General features: G+C 39.9%; 1 protein-coding gene across 1 annotated transcript; it reads left to right on the top strand.

Annotated features, from left to right (window-relative positions):
- Positions 1–330: 330 nt before the first annotated feature.
- LOC148010155 (uncharacterized) lies at positions 331–3,539 on the top strand. The gene is made up of 2 exons (XM_087672753.1): positions 331–1,110; positions 1,737–3,539. Exons 1-2 carry the CDS (start codon positions 772–774, stop codon positions 3,048–3,050), a joined length of 1,653 nt encoding a protein of 550 aa, XP_087528879.1. The 5' UTR covers positions 331–771; the 3' UTR covers positions 3,051–3,539.
- Positions 3,540–23,989: the final 20,450 nt, after the last annotated feature.

The raw sequence follows: 23,989 nt of genomic DNA, 5'->3' as shown, positions 1-23,989 counted from the left end.
TGTACAAATTAATGACCGAGTCTCTATCTTGTGCTTCTTTGCTTGCTTAAACACATAGGGTGTTACTTTATGGAGGGAGTGAGGCGAGGAGGAACTTAGAAGGGGGTTAGGAAAGGGGGGGAGAAAGAGTGAATGAATGCCATAATGGTGGTAGTATCAGCTTTGCGTCCATGCTAAGGGTGTTAGATGGATAGGTGTAAAAATCCAAGGGGTAGAGGACGAATTCACACCAACTCCTACCTAAAGGAAGGCTCTCTCTCTCTCTCTCTCTCTCATACGGTCGTATGTTCTTCTTCTGCTTCTTCTTGTCTTGTTTGGTTTGTTCTCTCTCACAAGCTTTGCACTTTCAATTCATTCCTTGGGCGTTTCCCTCCCCCCTTGAAACTCCCTCCTCGCCTGCACAAAACAACACGCACTCAAAATCAAAACCCCCCTCTCTCTCTCTCTCTCTCTCTCTCTCATATTCATCTCAATATCCTTGTGCTTGGGTCTTCTTGCCTCAAAGAAAATTCTCTCTCTCTCTCTCTCTCTCTCTCTCTCTCTCTCTCTCTCTCTCTCTCTCATCCATCCTCGCCTTCTTGCAAACCTCGCTCTTCCTTATGGTGCTCGCGACTGTGCCTTCTCTCTCTCTCTATCTCTCCACCCTTTTGAGCCCTTTGCTCTTTTTGAGTACAATTATCTCTCTTTCATGTTGAGTTGACTCTCTCTTCAATTCTGCAAGAGAACTGCAGCTCTCTCTCTCTCTCTCTCTGCCAGCAATTCCTTTCTCACATGGATTCTTCTGCTGCCCTCCTCCCTTCCAGTCATCACACCTTCATCAAAGTCCCAGAGCTTGACGTCTGGGGAGCCTCTGGGGAGGCCAATTTTGAACTTGAAGACTTGCTCGACTTCCCAAATGATGAAGACATACTACAAGGAGAGGAAGAAGAAGAAGAAGAAGGAGAAGATAATGATGATGGAGAAGGAGAAGCATCCAAATTGTTGACCACAATAGAGGAGTTTCCAGCACAATCATCACAAGAAGCTCAACCTCCTGCTGGCTTGTCTTGTCATGCCTCCGAAAAGAAGAATTTCCCTCAAGAACCTTCCTCTTATGGTCTGTGTGTGCCGGTAAGCCTTTGTTGTTCTCGGGATAGTAATTGTTTGCCGTCAATTCTTTCTCTGCTTCTTCGTTCTCTTCAAATGCACAGCAACCTCGCACAATTCTTACATCATGTGCACAGAATTAGGCAAGCATTTTCCCTGACATGCAATAAAGCAGAAATTTATCATGCAATTAGTAGAATTTGAGAAACCTCGCACAAATTCTTTAAAACCTGTGCACAGAATTAGGCATGCATCATGTAACAAGGAGAAATTTAAGAAAGCGTTCTATAATTGTTCAGAATTTATGATGCAAATGGGGTGCCTAGCATTAAACTGAATTACAGTCCTTACTGAATTGTATGGTTTTCTGTGGTACTGTCTGGAAGAAGCTATTCATTGTGATTCTAATTATAGGACTTTATACAATTCTTGCTCATTGATATGGTTTTCTGTAGCACTGTCTGTAGGAAGCTATTAATTACGAGTCTAATTGTACAACTTTCCTACTCAGTTATGACTTTTGATCGTCTTGTGTAGGAGCTGATGATAATTGGGGTTGTTCAATTGTGTGTGAATTGAAATCTCTTGCTTTCCTCTCAGTAAATTGATGCTTATTGAGACAAGTGGTTTGGGGGGGTTTGTGGGCACAGCCTGATGAGCTTGCTTCACAACTGGAGTGGCTTTCTGCTTTCAATGAGGACTCGTCTTACTCAGGAGACAGAAAACTTGCCTCGTTGGTGAGTTCAGGGAGCTTATGTGCCTCTGACAAGAACAATGGCGTCGACGGGAATGGCAACAAAGGGCCTACCAACAACAAGGGAGGAGGAGGAGGGCCTGACATTGTCATGCCAGTTGACAAGTTCCATAGCACCAGTCCAGTTTCTGTGTTGGAATTGGAAGGCAGGGCTGGTGTGCTGCTGCCTGTGCGCACACTCTACCATGCACCGCAGCCGCTGCATGTGCCGAGCAGGGCAAGAAGCAAGAGGGCGAGGAGTGGGGGGAGGGTGTGGTCCCTTGACACTCTCATGCCCACCTTGCTTGACAACAGGCTGAGGACTCACGAGAGCTTCTTTGTGGGAGAGAATGAGCTTTCCTCCTCCTCCTCCTCCACCACCACCACCTCCTCCTCCACCTCCTCCTCCTGCTTCCCCTCCTCTTCTCTGCACAAGAAACGGCCCTTTGAAAAGAAGGCCAAGAAAGAGAGGAGGAACCCTGACACCTCTCCCCCAAGGAGATGCTCCCATTGCCTGGTGCAGAAAACCCCACAGTGGCGAGCCGGCCCCATGGGGCCTAAAACCCTGTGCAATGCTTGTGGTGTGCGGTACAAGTCTGGCCGCCTGCTGCCAGAGTACAGGCCTGCAGGGAGTCCGAGCTTTGTGAGTGAGGTTCACTCCAATTCCCACAAGAGGGTGTTGGAGATGAGACGGTTGAAGGAGGTGATGGAAGTGGGACAGGTTGAACAACAACAATGGCAACAACAGCAAAGACAGCAGCAGCAGCAGCAGCAAGGACAACATGGAGAGGTTCTAAATGAGGGGTCTTCTCTAGCTGATGAAAACTGTTCCTCCAAGAATTCAGTTGAGCCGTGTGATGAAGGCCCATCTATAGCCTGCAAAGATTTGGAGGATGCCCCTTCCCACCATCAATTACCTCTATGCAAAGACATAACTGGTGAGCCACCATCTGAGAAGACAACCCAGCCATGTAACAAAACTATTGAGCTTGGTAAAGAGTGCCAATCCCATAAACAGAACCCAATCCAGGAGGAGCCAATACAGCCATGTGAAGAGGGCCAACCAACCAGTGAAGAGAGCCCTATTTCACACCATGCTGATCAGGGTCAGCAGGCTCATGGAGAAAGCCACCTAATCTGCAAACTGAATGCAGAAATGCCATGTGTACCGAACCCAATTAACGTCCAACAAGAACACCACCTTCAAGGAGAGCCTTTCATGCAGGAGTAGTGAAGCAAGCAAAATTTCAACATAAAAGACTACAACTTGTAGAAGACCTTCAACTCCCATCATTCAAGCCATAGATTAAATGTGTAGGAACTCAAGAGCAATGTGTATATTTTGTGGCAGCACTCTACCAGTCTTTCTATCGAATTTTGTTCTCTCTTTATCATCTCTGCCTCCTCCTAGCTGCACCTTTGTATGAGGCTTTGCTAGAAGATAGGGTAAAAATTTGGACCCATTTCACACAATTAACAGCATTGGCTGATTTAGGAGCTAGCGATCAAGTAAATACATGTTTCCATGGGTTCTTGTAATCTGACAGCCTTCTAGTGGTAGTGGCGACAGTTGATGATGTGACCAGTTAGTTTCTCTGTAGGGGAAGGTAGTCACAAAGAAAATCTGCTCTGTGACCCAAATTTCAGGATCGATTTCCTCCTTTTTTAACGAAGTAATTAGTATTTTGGTAATGGATGAATTGGATAGCCTTTGAGAAAATGGGCTGTTGGGTCGATCTGCTTGTTCTATGACATTATGATTCTATGCATATGCGATTCCTTTTAAAGTATGGAGATTGGCCTAAGGTTCGAGTTCAGGTATGGGGAGTCATGGGAAGGAAAGGCCGGCAGGCCATAGCTGTATTACGGTGTGATGGAAGATCAATGAGAGAGCATCAAGCATCGACAACTTCAAGGAATGAAATGTTGTCTTTTATGTATAAGTGATCATGTATAGTTCAACCATAGTGTAGTGTCTAGCTTAAAGTATGGGAGTCGATTCACACATGATGATATATGCAGTCTTCGCCTTTTGGCTGTGTTGGCCATATAACCTTGCCTTCCCAACTCAAAAGTCCTTATCCATCCCTTGGGTTTTAAGTAGTCTCTCCAATCCACAAGTCATCCCTCTAGTCAATGCAACTAAGCTTGTGAGTCCCACAATCCAAATGAAAGCCAAAAGTAGTTCTCTCCAATCCAGAGGTCATCCCTCTAGTCAATACAACAAAGCTAGTGAGTTCCACAAGCCAAACAACAAGGTTAGTGAGTTCCACAAGCCAATGAGAGCCACACTGCATGACCATATGGGAAGGTAGGCCAACTAGAATTGAGAGCATGCCTTTGAACAATTTGTCACCATTGCTCTAGCAATCATTTGTTCGTACGGAGCTTTTGCTTGGGCATGGATTAAAATGTATGCATCCAAGGCTTTGGTCATCCAAGTAGACATTTGAATCTTTGCTCGTCCCAATTTGACAAGCACGGATACTTGTTTTCCTTCATAACTTGGTGAATGTTAAGACTTCAAGCATGGTAAACTCACAAGATGGCCCATTCTCAACACCTTCAACATAAAGCACACAATTGGCCTCATCTATGCATTAATACTATGCATGCTAGTTGTCAATTGCTTCACCTTCCCCAAGGCACACAATTGGCCTCATCTATGCATTAATACTATGCATGCTAGTTGTCAATTGCTTCACCTTCCCCAAGCCTCAAGATGTAAGCAACTCATTTTAGATTTGTATACATGCTTTTTGGAAACCTTACCAAAGGAAAGGGGATGTCTTTCACCATATACAAACAAACAAATGCAATACATTTCATTTTCATCTTTAAAGTTACCCACTTCAAGAACACTTGTGTGCTCTAGTCACCTCACGATATTCATGTTTGATCAACAATAATGGTTCCAAGCCTTTAAATTGGTAAAATCATATGCCTACTCCTTTTTAGGTGGTTAGTAGTCTCAAAAGTATTAGTTGCAAACACTTTAAAGGACCTTCTTGGTCTATACTATTAATTTTAGTGAAATAGCTTTCATGTTTGCTCTCACACATAACAAAGGCATGAAACGCTTATCACCTTTCCCCAATACACCTATATTAAATGAGTAACATCATAACTTCTCCCACTTTCTTGCTAGTACGATAAATGCTTAATTCTACATGAACAATGGTTCAATTTTACCTTTGAAAGGTCTCCCAAGTGGGGCCTTTTTTAATGCATCCTTTTCAAATCCAATCAAACCCACGATTCAAAAATTAAGTTGATGGGGGTGGGGTAGGTTTTGTTGTCGTGCTGATAACATATTACTTGCGCTTACAAATAATTTACTAAATGAATGTAAGTTGTAGTTGAGGTCCAAACATGTTCATAGTGCCCCCCTTACATGTAATGAGCACTTAGACACTTCCTTTCTAGCTAAAATAAAAAAACATTTGTATATTTTTTTATACCTTGGCCTTAGCATTGCATGCAATTTCTTGAGCCTATATCTCTTAATAAAATTTGTGGATTTAATAGAGCATCTCATAGCTAAGTTTTAGTAATTACATGAGGTCAAGTCATAAACTACTTTTTTTAAGATTAAAGGCCAAATATAACCATGCTTAGTTTGACACTGGAATCGCAAATGTGGACATACATTGGGCAATTTCTCAAAGCTTTAGGGCCAATTTGGTCCTTTCTTAATAGAATTCAAAGTCCCCCAAAACGTTTTTCTTCATCTCACATAATGTGCCTCTTATCCTAAGTGGATGGGTGTACTCATGTGAGTGGGCATGCGCACTCATGCAAGCACACACATATAGACACGTTTATATCTTCATAAGCTAATAATGTCCTAGCAATTAGACTTTGACATTATTTTGCACGTAAGTCTTGGCAGTCCACAATTTCAATAGCACAAAAACATGCATTCACACATACACATTATTATGAACAATAATTAGACTACGGTGTAGTTTTGTATAGATATTAGTTTCTCACCATGTGCTTTCAACTTTTTCCACATTGCCATGATGTCTCCATAATCCATGTGGAATAATAAAGACATTTACCTAACCTAATATGCTACAAGATAATTAAAAACTTTTAGTTAAAAAACATGATTCTCCTATTTATATTGAGATTGAAGCCACATGCATACATTAATATTGGGGATGGACTACTCTCTACTTGTGGAATATGTATATCCAACGCATTCATTTATTGTAGCCTCTATACTAGCTCAATGCAAATGAGTCAACACCTTCTCATCCTACTTAACCTTTAACAAACACACTCACTCACTCACTCACTCATACACAATTACACACACACACACACACACACACACACACTCTCTCTCTCTCTCTCTCTCTCTCTCTCTCTCTCTCTCTCTCTCTCTCTCTCTCTCTCTCTCTCTCTCTCTCTCTCTCTCTCTCTCTCTCTCTCGTCGAGGGTAACTTGAAAATTCAATATAGGAAAAGGAAACATAAATTTGAATGATTAGGGGTATAGTCATGTTAATCTCAACCCTCATGAACACTTGTTAGATAACTCTATCTAGCTTCAACCCACCTATATGGATGACACAATAATATAAACTATAATGCCATACATAAAGGTATGACTAAAAACTGTTTTTTAAAACAACATTGTATGAGTGCATAGATTCTTTGCTTAAAAGAAACATTTGGCATCTTTACACACTTTTTAAGTCACATTGTATCACTCTTTTATGGAAAGATATATTTTGGCCTAGTCTCTATAGAAGACTTCCTAATCCTAAAGAGAGCACGTTTTATGAAGCATGTATCTTTTTAGGCGTTGTTGAATTAAACAAGAGGAAGAAATCATGTATGAAAATCTAGATCATAAGTATGAGAAATAATTATTCGATGAACATAGAAAAAAATAAGGCAAGCACAAAAAGAAGGCAAAGAGTAGAAGACCTTAACATATTAACATTTCTAATTCTAGATGTATTATGTTTTCACAAATGTTATCATTCAAAATATTTATCGTTTTCAAATGGATCTTATTATTTTTCACTTTGTTTTGGATTGATGTTTTCAATATTTTAATATATTATCCATCAGTGCAACCCTGCTTTGTCATATTAATTAGCATACATCTATACCTTGAAAATTCTTGATATAAAAGAATTAATTTGCAATTAGCCAAAAACTATTTGGCAATGAGCTACTCATCCCCTATGTCTCAATGGGATTAAACTCCCTAACTTTCTTGACTGATAAGTTGAGGATAGGTTGCATAGTCCAATGTTGCAAGTGGCATCTATGTACTACTATTTGAGGCATAAAAGGCCTTAACTTTCTACCACATATGATTCAAGCTAACCCCATGAGCTATCAAATGTCTAATTAGACCACCCATGTATGGTTGAAAGTGTGTATTATTTAACCCCTTATATTGTTATCTTTTTCAAAGAAAGGATCATTTTATATTTTTTGATCTATCTATCAAATGTACTAATTATGCAAGCACAATGTTTAAAACATATTTACATGCTAACTTTTCCCATGGCTACACATTGTAACTTCAAATCTAAGCATTTTGGAACTATTCGTGTACTACTACAAGAGATAGTCATTTAGCTTTATATAATTTGCAACTTATGGTTATGTCTATAAAGCCATTCCCATCCACTAGGTGTATTTTATTTCTTCTCCATTTAAGCAATTATAATGCATTTGAGCACCATAACTTACTTTCTTCTCATGTGGTTGCCCGGACCTACAACCCATTAATGAACCTTAATACATAGTGTTATCTTCCTCTAGACAACTAACAAAACCAAACATTATACAACAAAAAGTACTCTAACTTAGGCTTAACTCCTAACTTGTTAACTCACTAAACTAACCCCTAATATGAGCTAAAAATCCAACAAAAGTTTAGGGCAACTCCTAATATAATTCTTGTGAAGAGCTAGCTTTTGACTTTGTAGAGCAACTTGCAAAGGCCCTATAGTAGTGCATATGGATCTAGTCTCCTTCAAACATGTATAGAATTCATTGGACATGCCCTAAAATCCAAGAGTGGGTGACATAGCAAGATGCCCCCACTATCATGTAGCTCTTTTACTACATTCTCTCAATTCTAGCAAGCCCATCCAAAGGCCATAGATGAGGGATACCAAGGAACACTAATGGGTGGGAACATGGAAAGCCATAATAGCATTTAATGAGAGGCACACTAGAGCTATGAGGAAGCTCAAGCACTTATTGCAGCTTACTTCAACTCTCAAGAAGGCAGATTATGCTTGTGGGGGGCCAATTGTGATCACATTTGATACTAGCCCTATTGGGATTGGTTGGGGGGCTATTGGTAAGGATGATGATGAGGGACGCATTTGTGCTATTTGCTTTGGAGAAAAGGTTTTAAATGAGAGGCAACATATGTATCCACAAATCAAAAGAGAGCTTTGGGGTATTATACCTTCTCTTAAATGCGACAATGAATAATTTATTGGTGTTTCAGTTATGGTGGAAACTGATTTTTTGCCTCTATTGGGGATGATCGCTAGTTAATCTACCCCTGATATTGCGATGCTTCAATGGATTGCATATATAAAGTCTATGAATCTAGAATTCAAGCATATTGCAGGGAGGAAAAATCAAGTGGTTGATATGCTTTCTAGAGCCAAGCTTAAGGATGATGATTGACTTCTTGTAGAGAATGGAGAGGTTGAGATTCTGGCTATGATTGATCACATGTGTCCTATCTCTTTTTTAAAGGCATTTTTAGAGGAGCTCTATATAAGAGATTAGTTGCAGATTGGATGATATTTGGACTAAGAGGGCTAAGTGGTCAAATGTGGAGTATAGGAAGATAAGGCATAAGGCCTATGGTTATTTCTTGAGGGATGGGTTGCTATGGAAGCATCCTAAAAGAGAGGTGGGGTGCCCTTCCAAGTAGTGTATGATAAGACTATCAACTATAGATTATGAGTGAGTTTCATGAGAGTTTATGGGTTAGACATAGAGGTGCGTGGGCTACATATGAGGAAATCAAGGAACAATATTGGTGGAAATGTATGTATAGAGATGTATCTCACTTTGTAAAGACATACAGTCAATGCCAGCTGTAATCTTTAGTATAGAATAGGGATGAGCTTCATCTGACGTATCCCCTTTGTATGCTTCACAAGTGATTTGATTACTCTACTAATTGGGTTTGGGAAGATGAGGTATATAGTTCTTGCGCAAGGGAAGATCTTACCAATCTAGGTGAGGGAAGAGCATTAAGGACAAAGGCTACTAGTGTTATATGCAAGTTTCTACTTGAAGAGATCTTCTACATGTATGGATGTGGAAAGATTACTACAAATCAAGGAGAGTTGGATGTAGATGAGGCTAGGTAATTTTTCTCTAGACATGGCATTAAATTGGCTTTGACTAATTGGCAAGGAAATGGGAAGACTAAGAGAGGTCATCCACCTATAGTAAAGGTTTTAGCCAAAGCTTGTGGTGGAAAGTTCAAGGATTGCTAAGGATGTTTCCCTATGCTCTTTGGGTGGGGACCTAACTACATAGTGTTACCATTGGATACATGCATGTAGAGTTGATATATGGGTAAAAGCTAGTTATGCCAATAAAGTCCTATGTACTTAGAGTGTTTGACATTGGCAAGAGAATATGTCTAGGGAGGAGCTCTTAGCTCTTTACATTCAGTAGCTTGAGTGAAGGACAGAGGATGTATAGCAAGCAATGCAAAAACTTTAGGAAGCTAGGATGAAAAACAAGGACAGGTCTGATAGTAGGTATAGGCTATGGCATGGAGTAGTGGAAGAGGGAGATTGGGTATTGCTTTACAATAGCACCCTAGAAAATCAGCATAGTGCTATTTGCAAGATGGTGAAAAGGTGGTTTGGCCTTACATGGTGAAACATGAATATGACAATGCTACTTATGAGTTGACTAAGCTTGATGGGACAAAATTGAGGATACATAGTACAAGCAAGAGTACTAAAATCTTCAAGAGGAGAGATGAAGACATATGAAGTGGAAAACTTAGGAGATGATGATCATATATATGGCTAGAGGGATTGAAGAAGAGGCAATGGATGATGTAGAGGAGGATGTTCATACTCTGGATGCTGATGATGAGTTTGAGTTGTTTGTAGAGCTCAAAGGAGATGAGGATGGGTAGATGTGACCCATCTAGGGGATGAGCAAGTTTAGAGGGGGTGGATGTCATGGTGCCACACATTTACTCCTAAAAAACCACAAAAGAATCATATTTATCGATTGATTAGATAGAATAAATTATTTGTCACTATATGCTTATTTGAAGTTTGCTTCCCTTTTTTGTCAGATTTGGAGAATAAGGATACAAGCTTAGGTCCTTGTTATGTTCAAGCAAGGAATCCCAAAAGGTGCCTCTTTCTTTTTTGGATGACTTTTATTAGAGTTGTGAATTAGTTTGCAAACAAAATTGAGAAGGGATTCAAAAGCATTGTGGGGCTAAATTCTTGATTGAAATCAATGTGTGATTATGGTTTCCCTTGATGGGCATGATATTTTACTTGGGTAAGAAAATGTTGGGTAAGGAGTATCCTTTCTAAAACAAGGGAATATACTTATATGATATAAGGGAAGGGTGGATCAACCTTGTGCTTTACGATATAATGGATTATACTTTTATGGTATGAGGGTGGGGAGGAGAAATCAAAATCATGCTTAGTGCATGTGATCAAGCTTTTTAACTTTTCTTTTGGCAATGGGTTCCTGCAAAGGGAGTGCCATGCTCATCTCAAATGTCAACTCGTAGGAGGAGCAATCAATCCCCACAAGCTACCACTAGACCCCTAGACTAGTGGTAGTTAATTTTGGTAAAGCTAATCGTGTGGTATCGCAATGTCACATGGTTGTCATGCCTCCGAGATATTATCCTCGCTCAAGGCTATTCATTAAGTCAAGTGACTTTAAAAAGCCTGTATAAATATCACTCACTTGCAATGCATCTTTTTGTCCACTTTCTTGCATTTTCACCTTCAATGGTATATTTTCACCTTTATCTCCTTGTTATCTAACTACTAAGTGTAATTCTTTGGTGAGTTGATTTGGAAAATGGCAAGTAAATCAACACTTACTAGAGAGAGCTGGAGGATGGTGATGATGGCAATAAGTGCAAAAAATGGTGGCTAGATTGTGTCAAGAGTATAGAGAATGGCTAGTAGAAGGCAAGGCTAGATGGTGTTGACTAGGTGCTTAGGGATGGAGGAATATAGGTTAGGGTGTGTAGGGTTAGAGGGAATAGAGAAGGGTATGAGAGGATGGAGCATGCAAGTGTAGTGAGAAAGGTGGACAATGGTATAGATGGATAAGTGAGCATAACAAGGGGACAATGGAGGTATAGAGGGGCTAGTAAGTGGCAATGGCCATATGGTTGAGGGAGGGAGTGGGTGTGCAAGATAGATAAGAATAGTAGATGAAGGTGGAAGTGGTAAGGGGAAGGTGGGGTTAGAGGAAAGTAAACATCTGTAGAGGAGGATAGACCCTCTCCATTTGTCCTCTCTCTCTCTCTCTCTCTCTCTCTCTCTCTCTCTCTCTCTCTCTCTCTCAAAATGTTTCTAGATCCATACTTTAGCTCATTAGAAAATACATATCCTTTTTTGAGTGTAGAATTTGACCTTTTAAACTCCATGAATGAATTGAAAATGCACAACAACCTTGACAATGACTATTATCATGGTAGCCTGTTTTTTGATACTCACATGGCCCCTCAAGGGCAATTTTAGGACCACATCATTAGCATTTTGATTAGCATTTTGACATGGCATCCTTTAACAAAATGATGGCATGGATTTTGGCATTACTCTCAATGGTTAGTATGCAACATGAGCATTGAAAAAACTTGTCTGCAATAGAAATTTGTGTGTGGTTTTGCAAAGCAAGAGAGAAAAGGATCAAAGAGGCATATGGATACATGCACAAAAATCAAATGAAAAAAACACCCCTCATGCAAAAGTGAATACGAACCAATGTGGAGTCTACATAGAAACACAAATGTGAATTCCTCCCTTTATGTTAACCTTCTCAACACCCTTTTTCCCCATGACTCCATACCCATACGTATATTACAAAACCAACCAATTTATCTATCCAATGTCCCCTCACCAATGCCCTACTACTTATGCCTCCATGTAGAAATTACATTGCACAGTGGATAGAATCTAAGCAAGGAGTAGAGAACACATAGCAAATATTAGAAGAATAGAAACTTCTTTAATTTCAAATGTATTGATACAAAGATGTCTCTATCCATATGTACACTTCCACTGTGAAGGTTAGATGGCGATATAGGCAAATGATAGGGGAAGAGCTTAAGGGTAGTTGGAAGAAATCTGACTAGGTAAACGATAGATTGATGATGGCTTTCAAGGGGTCTTCCTTTTATAGTATGGGAAGATAGTCTAGTTGACCTATTTGACCATATTATGAACCTTCCCTAGTTGGCTAGAGAATATTCCAAGGTATATTCCCTTCCCTTTATCAACCAGCATAACTACTCCATCTAACCCAGAGGCTAGATCCGCAAAGGTTATCTTTCTTTCCATCCAGTCACATAGACCTCATCTGACATACAAGTTAGGACCCAACCAATGTCTATGCTCACACATGGCTTCTCCTCATAATCGGGGGCCTTACAACTTAGAGCACTATGTATCATTTGTGGCACCTTAAGAGTGTGAAGCATTGAACATATCTAACACTCCACTCCATGTTCCTCTATCCACCCCATCACAATGCCTTTTTGTTTATGCACTTAACCTCCCCATTCCTATTTTTATATCTATGGGATATGCACTCATGATCCTGACAGATTTTGTAGATTCAAAACTAGTCTCCAAAATAGTCTAAATATCTATTATTGAGTTCTATTTATTTAATGATACTTTTTGTGGATAAAAACACATACAAGGAGTTATCTTGAGTGCTACATGGCATCTAGATCCAAAAATACAAAAAAGCAATGTGTCTTAGGAAAAGTGGCTTTTTTGAGTATTTTGGGATGATTTTGGTAATTCTGCCCATGTAGGCTTGTAGATCAGCTCTATTCTAGTTGATCTGAGTACCCTGTCAATCATATTTTGGGTTTGCATATAAAATTTATAGCACAATCGAGTTTCAAGGAAGCTTAGGATGGGCTTAGGATATAACTACTATCAGGGTTTTGATACATGGTTTCTTCCTTCAGGCTATTACTTAACTGTTGTATAGAGCGATTTACCCAAGTAAGTTATATGTTTCTTTTCATACTCTTGACTCTATCTCATGTCTTGTTTATTTCCCTAAACTCCTATGGTTTGTGGCTTGACACATACTCCCTTCAACATTTGGTGAACTCGACGTGAAAAGCCACGTCCAAGCTACCACAAGATGGGAGATTCATCTCCATTTTTTACATTTAGGATCTATTAGACCTAAAGATTGGGAGATGCTTCTAATGATGTAAAACATATGATACAATATTTCAATATATACATACAATAATAGCAACAACAACATCAATAATAACTATAACAACAGTGATTACAACATCAGCAACAACTACAGTAACAAATTCAATTACATCTTGAAGTCAAAGTGACCAAAGCAATGGAGGATGTAGAGAACCAGATGAAGCTATCTAATGGCCAAAATATTTCCATTTATTTAAATCTATATGAAACAAAGGTGGACTTTTTCAAAGTCCCTACTTGCATGAGGAGTCAGTACTTTATACGACTTGTGACTTCTATATTGAGGCATGCATCAATGAGATTTATGTACAAGATTTTGGATGGTTAAAATTCAAGAAAGCTTTGAAGGAAGAGTACTTCCTTGAAGACATAGGGGTGGACACTTGTTAGTCTTTTTGAGAGTGGGTTCATAAGCCTAGATGTATTTGAGCTTTTACGAGAGTTCGAGCTTAAATTTAGTCAACTAGATGTTGCAAAGTAAACAACTTTAAAGCTGAGAAGGTTGAGCTATTTCTACAAGCAAATGACCCTCCCTACACATAGAATTAGCAAAGTTATTTGAAGATGGAACCAAGGTGATGGACCTAAAGACAAATTGGCAAGATACCAAGGGCATTATTGAATAAGAGATAGATGTGGCACATTAGAATACAAATTGGTTTTGCTACTTTAGTCTCTTCTTCTATACCTTCGCTTGTGTCTTCTCCTATATTTCTCCAACAGCTACTCCTATGCCTTTACTTGTTTCTATGGTTAAACCACTTATTTCTTTGGCTTTTCCTCCCAAGGATGAGGGCATGGATGAGTTAATCAAAAGTATAAGGGAGCTAAACCCAAAAATATCAAGGGTGGAAGAACAAGTCAAGATTGTAGGTCCATCTACAACACCCAAGAGTTTAGAACAATAAGCCTTTACGCATAGATGCATATGGTGCAATAATGTCGAACATGACCATAGGGATTGCAAGGCCTTTAAAGAGGCTTATAGATAGAATTTGTTTTTTTGGTAGGATGAGAGGATTTTCTCTACTAAAATGAGATGACTTATAGCCACAAACTTTGGAAAATGAGGCATGAACAAGATCCTTGAGGATATGGCTATACAGACTACCTATACCACCATAGATGCTACATCCTATGGTCTACAGATTGAGAAGAAGCCACAGGAAAAAAAGACAGAGCTTTGGACCTTTGCCTTATAGACTACAGAGAAGGGTGAAATACCTCGGTCCGTAGTCATTTAGACTATTAGATCACAAAAAATTTGGGATTCTCCAATCAACAACTACTCAATCTATGCTTATCTAGTAAAGATTCATAATACTGAAGTGATTGTGAAAGAAAAGTGGAAAAGGGATGATGCTTTTCCAACCTCTTTTCACTCTCATAAAGTACATTGTGATTGGGATAGTCCTACATCATTGTAGCATGATGGAGACTAAAGTAATGGATGACGAATCTACTTATGCATGGGTCTAAAGCAAGGATGGAATGAGGATTGTCTAGTTCATGGCAATTTGTGTGAATGATCCAAAAAATAGGGATACACTATATGATTTTCCTTTATCTTCTATAAATTAGTATTTTCACTAGGTACCTCTTCCTAGTGGGATGGTGGTGGTACAAGAGGAGAAAACATATTGCCCTCTTGTAGCAATGCTTTTCTTTCATGTTCATATCTTGTGATTTTGGGACAGCCCTACATCATTGTAGCATGAAAGTAATGGATGACAGATCAACATGGTAGAAAGCCTTCTCTTGCAAAGTTTGATGCCATCAAGAAGATGGTTGAAATTGTAGTTCTATATCTAAGGTTCAGAGATTCCTTGGAGCTTGTGTTTTCTATATGATCTAGATTCCACATTTTGTGCATATTGTAGATAATTTATATCAGCTCTTGAGAAAAGTGCAGCTATTTTTTTGGGACATGAGGCATATCGAGGCAATGCAAAAATTGGAGAAGTTGTTGAGGGTATCTCCAAACCTCATAAAGGTAGATTGTACATGCAAGAGGCCTATAGTGATTATAGTGGACACTAGTCCCATTGGGATTGGTTGGGACATTGGCCAAGATGACAAGGAAGGGAATAGGTATGCTGTGAAATTTGGGGAATACTTCTTGAATGAGAAACACAAGAGGTACCCACAAATTAAGAGAGATCTTTGGGGAGTTGTTCTCAAGTGCGACAAAGAGTATTGTGTTGGTGCTTTTATTATGGTTGAGATTGATTGTCTACCTTTATTGGGGATGACTACCAATTGCTCCATACTTGACATTATGATGCTTATGTGGATTGCATACATCAAGTCAATGAACCCTATATTTAAGCGCATTGCAAGAAAAGGCAGTCTAGTTGTAGATATGCTTTCAAGAGAAAAATTTGATGGTGAGGAATCGCTTCATGATTATGATGATGAGGCTAAGATTTCAACCACACATGTAGATCACTTATGTCATGTTTCAGCTATTGAGAACTTCGATGTGTTGGGAAGATCATAGCAAATTGAGGTGAGCTAAATGCCAATGAGGCTAGGAAATTTTTCTTTAGGCTTGGGTGGCCTTAACTTCTGCATATAATTTGGGGGGTAATGGGAAGATAAAAAGGGGTCATCCACCCATAGCAAAGGCCTTAGCCAAAGCTTATGGTTAAAAGATCAAGGAGTAGCCACAATCTTTACCTTTTGCTTTGTGGGTGGACAATACTACACACAGTGTGACCACAAGATTTATGCATGTAGAGTTGATGTATGGTCAAAAGCCAATGATGCCCACAGAAGCTTGTGCACTTACTTTGAGTGCTTTTCCTTGGCACACTTACTTGGAGTGTTTTGCCTTAGCAAGATGAAATGTCTAGAGAATAGTTCTTGGCTCTTCACATAGAATAGCTTGAGGGAAGAGCTAATGATATGCAGAGAGCAGTGCAAAAGTTTAAGGAGACAAGGCTATGGAATAAGGAAAGGTTTGATAGCAAACACAAATTGAGGCATAGAGAAATTTAAGAGGGTGATTAGGTCTTGGTCTATGATAGTAGCTTGGAAAATCAGCGTAGCACTATTCACAAACTAACCAAGAGATGGTTTGTGCCTTGTGTAGTGAAACATGTCCACGATAATGCTACTTATTCACTGATAGAACTTGATAGGACTACCTTGTGGAAACCCATTGTGAGTAAGAGAATTAGAATGTTCAAGAGAAGGGATCAAGATATGTATATAATGGAGTGAAGAAAAGCATGATAACAAGGACGATAAAGAAGAGGAAGTGGATGATATGGTAGATAAAGCCAAAGTTCCAGATGTGGATGGAGCTAATTGGGAAGCTTGGAGGGGATGAGGATGGGTAGTTGTGGACCACCTAGAAGATGTGCAATTTTGCAGCCAAGTAGATGTCATGTGGTTACATGCTCAATGAAGGAAAAATGAAAAAAAAAACATACATATAAATATTCTAGGTATATACCAATGGGATATTTACTCATGATCTTAACACATTTTCCAAGTTCAAAATTGGTCTCCAAAATTGGTGTAAATATTCTATTAATTTAATTATATTTTTTGGTGTGGATAAGAATGCATGCAATGAGTTATTTTGGGTTCTACACAGCATCTAAACCCAAAGATACAAAAAAGCAATGTGTTTTACAAAAAGTGGTCTTTTCTACTATTCTGAGATGATTTTGGCAATTGTGCCCATGTTGACTTGTAGATTAGGTTTGTTCTTATTTATTTGAGTATCTTGAGATCATATTCTAGGTCAATATGTAAAATTTATAGTAGAATCAAGTTGCGGGAAGCTTAGAACAATAATTCGTCCTTAGGGTTTTTGTACGGGGCTTCTTCCTTAAGGCTTCTACTTGCCTACTATATAGAGTGATTTACCAAGTAACTTATAGGTTTCTTTTGGTACTCATGATTCTATCCCCTATCTTTTTTCTTTCCTTGAACCCCTTTGTTTTGTGGCTTAACATATACTCCCCTCAAAAACACCTCTAATAATAGTAACATCGCAATCATCTCTACTTAAAAGTCCCCCGTGATATAAGATAAACCTCTCTCCATTAGATCATACTATAATTATGCATTCCTTTCAACCCCTCACCTTCCAATCTCTAGCTAACCCCTTGTTTGTTTCCTCTAGCTCCCCCAATGCCCCAACTACTTATGTGCATCCACTTGATCCCCTTTTTCACTGTTGTCTCTAGCTTACTCTCTCCAATTAACCTCTTATTTTCCCCCTATCTCCCTCAATACCTCAAATACCTATGTATTTAAACTTATTCCCTTTCTCTAACTTACTCTCCCCCCCAAGGCTCTCTCTTTCCTTATTATCTCAATTTACATCCTTCTTCATTCACCTAGCTATACCTCTTTACTTCCACATATCCCATTGTCTATCCCCTATACACATTTGTAACCTCCATGTCTCCCTCTTTTCCCACTAGCTCCCCCAATTTCCCCTTTCCCAAACCTTCAAACCCTCCTCCCCCCCCCCCCAAAACTCTCTCTTTTCTTGTCTCAATTAGTCTAGTTTATCCTTCCCTAACCCTCGACCCCTTATGCACAACCATTATCTCCAACCATTGCCCCATCCTCTTCTTTCCATCCCCATTCTGACCATTCCAACCTCCCACCACCTCCCTCCATCATCTCCTCTCCTGCTAACCTCCCTCCACTACTATCTACCTCTCACCACCTCCCTCCATTACCATCTCACCCTATCAACCAAGCACCAATGTATCAATTTGCTAGCACCATTGCACACTCAATAATTTAATTATCTCTTGGTTTCATCATTCATTTTTCCCTTTTCATTATTATTTGAGTTCATTGTGTTAGTTGTGTTCATGCCTTAGGGGTGCACCTATAAGGAACCATCCATACCATATGCATTTAAATAGTATTTAAAAACCACATTACCTTACATACTAAAGGCAAACAAAATGATCCCTTTTTCTTAAGAAACATGTGGATTTTCTTCAAGTTGTGATGAAAGAAACCTATTGTAAACATAATATTGTAATTTTTTACAAAATATATAATATAAAATGAAATCGTACATGGTACACTTATATCTTTTTGGGATCCCCCCCATAAAGGTTCTACACTCATTATGTTTACTCCACAAAACCTAATGTATCTTGATGTCTTGTTAGAGGTCAATGTTGATATTGTGGCTTGTGGTGCTATGTGAATCAAGGAAAAGTATCAATGTTCTCATGGCCTCTAATCCAAATAATTCTCAAAATAATTTTTTGGAAAAAGGATAGAAAAAGAGAAGACGAAACCTAAAATGTCATTTAAGAAATAACCAAAATTAAGCAAGTCTTTTAGGAGCTTGTATGTTCCTTTGGGAGAGCTTGATCTGAATGTTAATCAAATCACGTACATGGACAATTTATTTCAAGGGTCACATAATCTTCTAGATCATTAGACGTATTTGTTTTGAAGAGAGAAAACAAGTATGCAAAAGGATTATGATTCAAAGGAACCCAACAACCTTTGCACTCCAAAATGTCAAGGTTGGCTCAAATGATCTTGTGGACAATATGTTTAGAGGACATTGATACTTTGCTAAAACTCAAGAAAGAGGAAGGTTGGTACAATGTTACTAGTTAAACAAATGGTTAATCTAGTTCTTGCATAATGTATAGTGGATGCTTCCTTGTTGTGTAAATCAAGGTAGGGAATGAGAAGTTTGATGTAGTTTCAATCTATTCACCTAACATGTCTACTAAGAGGAAGAAAAAGTGGAGTTGGCTCAACACTCATATTAGTTCTAAAAGTATATTTCATAGAATCCTATTGATAGATTTCATGGTAGTGGATGTCTAATCATGAAAAAGAAAAAAGACTAACATGACTTGTGTTTGAAATAGCACATGGTCAAAGTGGTTAAAATTAAACAAAAATTACAATCTTGCAAATGATACCTAACATAATAAGGACCTTGATTATACTTGGAGAGTGTCCTAACTAGATCATTTCTACTTGTGTGGTAAGGGATAGTAGATCATGTTGAATCCCAAGTACTTTACACTCAACTGAACTCCATACTCATATCACTTTCCATATCTTGATTATGATTAATCTTATGTGTGTATGGTAGCAGATGTATAATCAGGGAAAAGAAAAAAGACTAAGACTTGGAGAGTGTCCTAATTAGATCATTTCTACTTTCGTGGTAAGGGATAGTAGATCAAGCCAAATCTCAAGTAATTTACACTCAACTCAACTCCATACTCATATGAAATTGGATTTTGAGTATTGTCTTCTTGTTGTGTTAGAGGTTATTTAGCACTTTAGAATTATCATGATTTTTTAATATCACCCTTTATATATAATATTAAAAATAAATTAAATACTTTATAAATAAAAGTTAGTATATAATTAGATATATTTAAATAAATTTAAATTTCAACATTCTAGAGGACTTTGCACACCTTAGAATGATTGTGATAGTTAAGAGTGTTTGATTTAGATGGCAAGAATGCATGGACATAGCTTAAAGAAGAAGAAGCTTAAGAGAGCACAACTCAAAGTGTGTTAAGAGGTATCAATAGAGAATATTTATAAGATTAAGTATGCCCTAAAAATGGATATGCATATATATTGTTGGGGGTAAAGGCGCCTCCGCCGTGCCGCCCCGTGTATTACTACACTAACAGTACCCGCCACTGCACACTGTAGGTGGCGGGCGCCCGTCACGTCACTTTATTCTTTATTCTTTTAGTGACAGTTTGAATAAAGGAAGGCCCGGTCACACATTGTGACTGTTGGAGTTCCCATTTCTTGTCTCTCTCTTTCTTGCTCTTGCTCTCCCGCCATAGCTCGCGTGCAAGCTTCGATCCTTCTCACCTTTCAACTGGTATCAGAGCTTGGCATTCTCTTGCTCGAGCTCGACTCGGTGCTTCCCGACCTTCGCATCGACTCACTTCACGCATTGGGTCTCCATCCCGGCAGCCATAGCCGACCTCTCGAGCTCCCGACTCTCCCCGGCTTCCCGAGCTCCATCCCGGCCTTCTTGAGCTTCATCAGGGCCTTGCCCTTGAGGTATTGCTTCAACATTTGCAGGCATTTGAGTGTATTCTCAGTTTGAAACAGGGCAGGAACAAAGGACAGCCACTTTTCTTGAGCTCCATAGCTCATATCTTCCCTCCCCTTTGCATTGGGCCTTCATGGCTAGGTATGTGCCTACCTTGGGCCATCATTGAGCCCCCCCCAACCATCCTAACTCCACGTGATTGGCAGCAGCACTCCAGGCCTCAACACGCTGAATATGGTGCCCATTTTCAGACTTTGACCTCCACGTTTTACAGCTGAATGCTTTGTTGCTCATGGAGCACTCATCATTGGCCTATTTGGAGGGCATTTGAGCCATTTTTGGACGTCATTTTGATGCTTTGGCTTGACATTGAGGTTGGGAGCTGATCATTCTCAGTTTTGAAACTGTCATTCACTGCATAACAGTGCTGGAAATAGGACAGCACCCCTGACACTGGCATTTGTTGCTTATGCCTCATTCCATTGGAGCTATTTGATGACCGTATGCAGTCTACTTCCTACCCGGATGTATTGGGGATGTATGCATTTGGTTTGACCATGATTTTGGCTTGAATTCGGGGCTGAAATCTACTGTTTAGAACAGTAAATACATGCTGGAATAACAGTGGGCTGAAGGTACTTTACATGCTTTGGCACTTACCTACCGATACCGGATGTATGCTTTGAGCTTTGGCATGATGTCTCTGACATTTGGGGACAACTTGGAGCATATGTATGAGATTATGGGATGCTTTTGAGCTTTTCATTAGCTCCGTCTTCACTGGCATTTGGACCGACTTGACATGCTCGTGGACCGCCTATGCCTCATGTCTCTGCTTGACAGTTAGGCTTTTGCATTACATGCTTTGGTTCGTGACATATGCTATTTGGTTCGTGTATGCCATACCGACATTTGGAGCTTGGATTTGGATGTATTTGAGCATTCCCAGCTTACTTGATCACTAATCTTGGTTGCTATTTGGATGTCATTGAGTTGACCGAGAGCTTATTTGGGCTTATGTATTGCTTCATGGTTAATACGACTGGTGCTTCATGTATGTCATGCTCTCTTGGATGCGCTTGATGCATTGACAGGGTCACTTATCACTAGTGCTTTCTCTTAGGTTGTTTGAGCTTCTGAGCTCGCTTTGTAAGCCTTTTGTGCCAGTGGGAGCATTTTAGATGCTTGCTTGACCTTTGACAGTTGCATGCTATTGGAGCACTTACATGTATTTGGAGCAGTTTATGTCTTGAGCAGCTACATACGCATTGAGACTTTGGGATCATACTCCGATCTTTATGGATATGCATTGATGTACTCTTGGTTCATAGGATGCTTATGAGCTGAGTCTCATATTTGGATCTTTCTCTTTGAGCAGACACCTATTTGTGTCAGGTTTTGGCAGTTACAGGAACACTTTGCCTAGAGTGTCTGGGGGTGTGCCTTTCATTGGCAGATGTTATTTTGACATGCTTTGGTGTTGAGCTCATGTTCTTTTCACTGTCATTGGCCTTGCTTATGTCAGTTTCATGTCGGCTTTGGACCTAGCATTGTTTGCTTGACATTGGATCCTATTTTGGAACAGTTTGCTCTCTAGACTGCATACCTACAATTTATTACAGCAAGTAGTTATTGGTGGACTGAGGTGTACTTTTCATGCTGAAATATCCTGATTTGGTGTACTGCACCTAGTACTAAGTGGGCAGTAACTTTTGGCACACTTTGCTCGCCCTTTGGACCCTGTTTTGGTCATTTTTGGGCAGTTTCTGCAGTAAAACAGCAAGCAGTTTTGGACTATCTGGGCATTTCCAGCCTGCATAATGGCATCATCTTCGCATGATAGTGCCATCTTTAACATTACAAAGTTGGATGGTACCAACTACTCTTATTGGAAGAGTCAAATTTGGTAGGTCTTGGTGCAGAAATCTCAGATTAAGCCACTTCGGTTGAGTGGGGAGCAGCCTGAAACTATGGACAATGACGACTGGCTTGAACTTGATGAGCTATGCAAGTCCACGATTGTATTGTCTCTCACTGAACAGGTACATTATAATGTATTTGAGGAAGCACAGAGTGCATGGGATCTATGGAATAAGATCAAGAATCTTTATGATAAGAAAAGTCCGGTGAGTCAGATGTACTGGTTGAAGCAGCTTATGGATTTGCGCATGAAGGATAATGCGACTATGTCTGCTCACTTGAGCCAGTTCCATGCTATACTGAAGAACCTGACTTCGCAGGATATCACCTTTGGAGAGGAAGTAACTCCTCTTTTCTTGCTTGGGACTCTGAATGAGTCATGGGATGTATTCCGCACTGCTCTTTGTGCCTCTAGTGCTACTCTAAAATTGGCAGATGTTGAGAGTGCTCTTCTTCAGGAAGAGGTGAATCGCAAAAACTTGGATGCCTCTCGTGGTAGTCATGCTTTGACAGTTAGAGGCAGGAATGACAGGAACGATCGTGGTAATAACCGTGGTCGTGACTCACAGAAGGGTCGGTCTAAATCTCGTGGCAAGTCGCGTAGTAAGTCGCATGGGCGCAATGCAAATGTCACTTGTTATCATTGTGGGAAAAAGGGCCATATTAGACCATAGTGTCATGAGTTGCGCAATGAGAAGCGCAAGGATAAGGGGAAAGATAAAGTGCAGGAGAAGTCCTCTGATCGCAGCATAGTACCTGCGAAGTCCAGCGTCAAGATTGAGGAAATTAATGTCACGTAGACTGAGGAGTCCGATGGTGGTGATGAGTTTATACTTGCAGCTAGTTCTTCTGATGCTTCACACTTGACTGAGACATCTAGTATGTATGCACAGTGCTGGTTATTGGATTCCGGAGCATCCTTCCATGTGATGCCTTACCGTGAGTGGTTCCACTCTTACCGCACTATATCTGGTTCAGTCAGACTTGGAGACGACAGGTCTCTTGACATTGTGGGCATGGGTGATATTCAGTTGCAGTTTTCCACTGGCAGTTCATTTTTGCTTAGGGATGTATGTCATGTACCTGCGCTTACGCGCAGTCTTATGTCTGCAGGACAGCTGGATGATGCAGGATTTCATGTATGTTTTGGGGATTCTGCCTGGAAGATTACTCGTGGCAGACTTGTGCTTGCTAGAGGCGCCAAGGCTGGTAGCCTCTATCCTCTTGTTGTATCTGGGTCCTCAGTTGACCATTTTTTGGCAGTGGGTTCTATCCCACATGTATCACTTTGGCATGCTCGTTTAGGGCACATGTCTTTGAAGGGAATGAAAATGTTATCTGGTTTGCAGTATCTTCCGCCTTTGGATTATGCATGTTTTGACTCGTGTTATCATTGTCTTTATGGTAAGCAGAATAGGTCTACGCATAAGAAATCGGGTAGGCCACACATGAGTGAGCCCTTGGCATTGGTGCATTCCGATGTTTGTGGGCCTATGCCTTGCATGTCTATGGGTGGCGCGAAGTACTTTGTTACCTTCATTGATGATTTTTCTAGGAAAGTGTGGGCTTATCCCATAAAGCAAAAGTCCGATATCTTGGCAGTCTTTCAGTGTTGGCTTGCTCTTGTTGAGAACCAGACTGGGTATAGGCTGAAATGCCGGCCACTCGTCCAGATATTGCGCATGCAGTTGGTGTTGTGGCATGCTATATGGCTACACCTGGCAGCAGA

This window comes from Lygodium microphyllum, chromosome 30, assembly GCF_053477565.2.
Source record: "Lygodium microphyllum isolate KBCC chromosome 30, Lygodium_microphyllum_v1.1.10, whole genome shotgun sequence".
In the NCBI taxonomy this organism is placed as follows: domain Eukaryota; kingdom Viridiplantae; phylum Streptophyta; class Polypodiopsida; order Schizaeales; family Lygodiaceae; genus Lygodium; species Lygodium microphyllum.
This window is presented reverse-complemented; position numbering and strand designations above follow the sequence as displayed.

What these genes read in the sequence shown, in the direction of transcription:
- LOC148010155 (XM_087672753.1), top strand. Translation starts at nt 772, where the DNA reads ATGGATTCTTCTGCTGCCCTCCTCCCTTCCAGTCATCACACCTTCATC. An exon ending in CTTATGGTCTGTGTGTGCCG is followed by an intron (nt 1,111 to 1,736) that starts GTAAGCCTTTGT and finishes TTGTGGGCACAG; the next exon opens with CCTGATGAGCTTGCTTCACA.